This window comes from Carlito syrichta, unplaced genomic scaffold, assembly GCF_000164805.1.
Source record: "Carlito syrichta isolate Samal-C Ts95f unplaced genomic scaffold, Tarsius_syrichta-2.0.1 Scaffold315705, whole genome shotgun sequence".
In the NCBI taxonomy this organism is placed as follows: domain Eukaryota; kingdom Metazoa; phylum Chordata; class Mammalia; order Primates; family Tarsiidae; genus Carlito; species Carlito syrichta.
The window spans coordinates 1033578-1039064 of NW_007259801.1; the positions used below are offsets into that span (position 1 = coordinate 1033578).

The 5487-nt window shown below is 60.4% G+C and overlaps 1 protein-coding gene across 1 annotated transcript in view; it reads left to right on the forward strand.

The window, feature by feature from the left end:
* Positions 1-5044: 5044 nt before the first annotated feature.
* Positions 5045-5487, forward strand: part of GPR20 (G protein-coupled receptor 20) — a 930-nt gene continuing 487 nt past the window's right edge. The window contains exon 1 of the mRNA XM_021706515.1: positions 5045-5487. This exon is cut by the window's right edge and continues 487 nt beyond it. Coding sequence (XP_021562190.1) covers positions 5045-5487 — 443 coding nt within the window.

The window sequence follows — 5487 nt, forward strand, 5'->3', positions numbered from 1 at the left end:
GGGAAAGTGGAGCTGGGGGCAGAGGCCAATTCTGGCACACAGTGCGCCTGGGTCAAGCCCTGAGCCTGAGGAGGTACAGGGTGCCCTGGGAGTGGGGCCAGGGAGAGCCCCCAAGCCAGCCCAGGGAGGTAAAAGGCTTCCTAGAGGAGGTGGGTCCAAGAGGAAGTTCTACAGATGGTCACAAATAATGCTGGAAAGGGAGAAAGAGAAGAAAGGGCTTGGGGGGAAGCACAGAGGGTGCGTGGAGCGTTTGGGGCCCGCCAGCTAATGGCTTCATCTGCAGAGGCATCGGACAGTCGGTGCGATCCCTGGAGTGGGCATACCCAGCCCTGTACGGGAGCCCCAGCCACAGGCCCCTCCCAGGAAGCACCCTGCCCCGGGAGCCTCACCTCCTCATCCTCCCCCCATCAGCCTCCCTGAAGGGTCTCAGCGAAGCCTGCAAGGGGGTGCAGGGATCTGGGTCTGCCCACCGGAAGGGGCTGGGCCAGAAACAGAAGAAAAAGAGACAACAGGGCGGAGTACCCACCCTGGCCACACCTGCTTTGTCTCAGGCAAGGCCAGGGACGGCCCCGCGGGGCAGCACAGCACCGCCATCCCCACTTCACAGGGGGGGAGACTGAGTCTCAGAGAGGAGCCGGCCAGCTGGGACCGATGGCGCTCAGAGCCAGATCCAGGCCAGGCTCCCTGCCCTGTGTTGGAGCAAAACTCCTCCCACTCGTCCTCTCTGTTCCCTCAGCCCGGAGCTTGTCCCGTCATTTAGCAGTGTCCCCTTTTTAAGCACCTACCACGTGCCTGGGGGCACATCGGGACAACAACCCCCAAAGGAGATTCTATTTTGCCCGCTTTGCAGATAAGGAAACTGAGGACTGGAGACTTTAAGTTCACATGGTCTGTTCAGAGATGGAGCCAGGCCAGAGCTGGACGGCCACGTGCAGTCCCCGACCGGCTGGAGCTCCCCTCACTGACCTAGCCGGGAAAGCAGGTCCTTGTTTCCTCTGTCCCCAAGGAAGTGCCTGAGGGTAGGTGGGGCAGAGCAGGCCTGGGCTGGTGGAAATTGAAGGGCCTCTCAGCCCCCATGCAGTTCCGGGCCCCAGACCCCGGGCCCCGGGCCCTGCACCATGAAGCACTGGGAGGGCATGGCGTCAGCCCCTGCTCACTGGGCTCTGGCCAGCTGGCCCAGGCTGTGGCATCTGCTCCGCCTGGACAGGCCCAGGACACCTGCCAGGAAAGGGGCAGGGGGCGGGATCATCTCCCCCAGACCCAAGCCTGGCCTGGGGAAAGTGCCTTGGGGGCAGGGCCATGCCTCCCCCCTCAGACTGGGCTTCCAGCATAAGACCGCGCCTGCCCCCTCGGTCAGGGCTTCCTGGGCAGGGCCTCCCACCCAGTTTTGGAAGGCACTAGTGACCCGATTTAGTAGATGAGGATAGCAAGGCTCACTGACCTGGCCAACGTCTCAGGTGAAGGAGAGGCAGAGCCAGCCTCCCTGCAGTCGCCCAAGGGTCAGAGACCAGGCAGGTGGGGTCAGGCTGTCCCAGGAGGAGCAGAACTTTCTCCTTTTCCCAAGCGCTTGCCCCAGGGCCCACCTCCACAAGCCAAGTACGGGGTCCCAGCGTTTGAGTTCCTCATCCTTCAGAACAAAAAGCATCATGGGTAGATGCCACCAGAGAGGGATCATTTCATACTCAAATCAAGACGTTCTCACTGTGAGAGGTGAGGCAGGGGTGTGGGATGGGCATGCTGAGGGTGGGGATTACAGTGCAGGGACAGAGACAGCCAGACTTAGCACGGAGGGTGGGAGGGTAGGTCTAGAAAGTCCAGGATGAGGGCCAGGCTGTGGCTGGAGTCCGGGCTCTACGTGTGACCAGGGCCAAAGCTCATTTTGTTATTAGCATCAGGGTCAGTGTGGGACTGGAGTTGAACTCAGTGCATAACCAGGGCCAGGGCTCTCAGTGTGTGACCAGGACCAGAGCTCGGTATGTGACCAGGGTCAAAGTTCAGTGTGTGACCAGGATCGGGGCTCAGTGTATGACCAGAGTCAGGGCTCAGTGTGTGACCAGAATCGGAGCTCAGTAAAAGACCAGGATCAGGGAATCAGTGTGTAACCAGGGGCAGGGCTCAGTGTGTGACCACAATCAGAGCTCAGTATGTGATCAGGACCAGAGCTTAGTGAGTGACCAGGGTCAGGGCTCAGTGTGTGACCAGTGCGTGATCAGTGTGTGATCAGGGCTTAGTGTATGACCAGAATCAGATGCAGCCAAGTATATGACGAGGGTCAGGGCTCAGTGCATGACCAAATTCAGGACTCGGTGAGTGACCAGGGCCAGGACTCAGTGTGTGGGCAGGGCCAGGGCTCAGAGTGTGATCAGGATCAGGGCTCAGCATGTGACCAGGGTCAGGGCTCTGTGTGTGACCAGGGTCGGGGTTCAATGCGTGACATGGGTCAGGGCTCAGTGCGTGACCAGGGTCAGGGCTCCATGTGTAAACAAGGTCAGGGCTCAATGTGTGACCTGAATCAGAACTCAGTATGTGACCAGGGTCAGGGCTCAGAGTATGACAGGCATTGAGCCTCATTGTGTTACTGGGACCAGGGATCAGTTTGTGACCAAGGTCAGGACTCAGAGTGTGACAAGGATCTTGGTTCATCCTGTTAATGGGATCGTGGCCCAGTGTGCAACCAGTTGGGTGGTCAAGATCAGGGCTTACCTTTGAGATCAGGGTTCAGACTCCTGGCGTGGAGAATCAGTGTGTGCTTTGCCAGCTCTCTCTCTCTCTACCTGTCTGGCCTCTGGGTGTCCTGCACATCCCACCCATCCCGACTCCAGAGCCCCCACGTCTCCCACAACCCTGGACGGGATGCCCAGCACCTCAACATTGCTGGGAGCTGCGGGGCTGGCCTTGGAGTGTCTCCTGGGAGGGCCAGATCCCGGGGCCGCGTCATCCTGGGACTATCTCCCAGAGGAAACGTTCTGTGATGTTTGTTATTTGTCTCTGATTGTGACATTAATACAGGCCCTGTGCAGACAAATCGGAGAGCCAGAAGGCATGGAGAGGGAATCCAAAAATAATTTTCGCCATGCCGTCCCTCGCACCCGCTCTGGAGCCCCCTCGGTCTTTCCTTACAGCGTTTTATCTACAGGAGAGAAGGGACCCGTTGAATGGTCTCCCTTTCCTCCCCTGAGGGCCTCCTGAAGTCCAGAGTCCTGAGGCGCCAGGTTCCCAGCCCCCCACCCCTGTCCCCACCCTCATCTCCTTCCCTCGCTGTCCCCCTGGACCCACCGAAAGTCTTTCCCGGTCCAAACTCCCCAGGCTCTGGGAGCCCACCAGGGCTGGAGGAGACTGATCAATCCATCGACAAATGCACCCATCCACGCCTGCCTGTTAGGGACTAGGGGTGGAGAGCCCACCCAGGGAACCCTGGGAGCCGAGGCCTGGGCCCTCATGTGGTGGGGGAGACAGGAGGTGCAGGGCACAGCCCTGAGCAACGTGGACTCCTCCTGGCAGCCTTCATCGTAGCACGTGCCCAGGCTGGGGTCCCAGAGGCAGAGGGCACGCTGGATGACCGTGACCTCAGGTGGGTGCTGGCTTCTCTGAGCCCGAGGACAAAGGTGGCCACCTGCCCTGTGGGACCTGACCCCCAAAAGCAAGAGTTCCTTTGCTGCCTCCCGCCAGGCCAGGCGTTCACAGGACTCCGGGTCTCTGCCCGTCAGGGGTGGGACTGCCACAGAGAGTTTACTGCCTGAGTCCACGAAGCCAGCAAGTGGGAGTGAGGCGTGTAACCTGTCTCCAGCAGAGAGAGCGGGAAAGGGGGAAGGGGCTTCCCTTCCTCTGCGGGTAGGAGAGGGGCACTTTGCACCCGGAATGGCCACGTGCCCACCCCTCCTCCCTGCCTCTAACCAAAGGCTGCTCCTTTCTCCTGAAAAACCCAGAAATGTCCTTATTTGGAGGGTCAACCCGGCTCGGGGGTGGGGGTGGGGTCCTGTTAACCCTTCGTTTATAAATAAAGAGATAAATCACCCACGAGTTAAACAGCCTCGGCAGGAACATAAACAGAGTGGGCGGCTCCAGCCTGGCCCTTCTGCCCGCCCCCCCACACACTCAGCCCCCCTGCCCAGGCGGCTAGGCCAGGCCAGGACTAGGGAGCACAGTGTTTATTTGACTCACACCCAGCCCATCGGCTGCCGGGACCTGGCTCCAGGCTCCAGCATGGGCCTCCGCCTCCTTCCCTGAAGGCTGGAAGGATAATAAGGGTGCCCACCTCCCAGGACGAGTAGGAGACTGGAGTGCCCAGTGGGAGAGGTTCTCAGCCTCCCCCAGCCCCACTGGACGCCCCAGTTCCTTTTGGGAAACATCCCTCATGAGAACCTTTATCCAGGCCGCTGACCTGATGCTGACCTGGGAGTAGGGGAGGATGGGCAGGTGGCCTGGAAGATGGGGCTGTGGTGATGTGGACATGTGGAGGGAAGGGGTGAGCAGCCCAGAGGCTCTGTCCCAGGCTCTGCCCCTCAACTAACCATGTGCTGCGTGCCCCTGTGTCACTGATCAGATTCTCTCTGTTAATCCCCCCAGCAGCAGCGTGATCCCAGTGATATAGATTAGGAAGCAGGCACCGAGAGGTTAAGTGACTTGCCGGAGCACACACAGCAAGTAGGTGGTGGAGCCAGGACCGGAGCCAGACTTTCACACCCCATGCTCGAGCCCTGCTGTTTGACCTGTGTTTCTTCTCTCAATCCTGAGGACAGGCCTGCACACCAAGGGTTTTTTACCTCTTCCTTACTGCAAGGACAGTCCCAGAAACCTTAACCTTTTACCAGAGTTCCACACTGGCACGTGCCGGTGTCAACCCACGTCTGCCTCCGAAAGCCAGTGACTTTTCTGCTGGTTTGCAAGTCTCTGTCTGCAGGGAACAGAGGGTGCAGGCGGCTCAGGCCCGGGCCAGGCAAAGACACGGAGGTGGGCTGCTGGGCACACAGGTGCAGACGAGCCGGAGGAAGACCGGGCCTCAGGGTGACCAGTCTCCTTGCTTCCAGGCCTACCGGGCGTGGTCATGCCCTCTGTGCCTCCAATGGGACCTTCGGCCGAGACGGTCCCCAACGCCACGGTGGAGGGAGCCGCGCTGGCCAATGCCAGCACACCCGAGACCCCCCTGTTCCATCTGTTCGCACAGCTGGACGAGAAGCTGCAGGGTGCCTTCCCAGGCCTGTGGCTGGCGCTGATGGTGGTGCACGGTGCCATCTTCCTGGCGGGGCTGGTGCTCAACGGGCTGGCACTGTACGTCTTCTGCTGCCGAACGCGGGCCAGGACGCCATCGGTCATCTACACCATCAACCTGGTGGTGACCGACCTGCTGGTGGGCCTGTCCCTGCCCACGCGCTTTGCGGTCTACTATGGCGCGCCCGGCTGTCTGCGCTGCGCTTTCCCGCACATCCTGGGCTACTTCCTCAACATGCACTGCTCCATCCTCTTCCTCACCTGCATCTGCGTGGACCG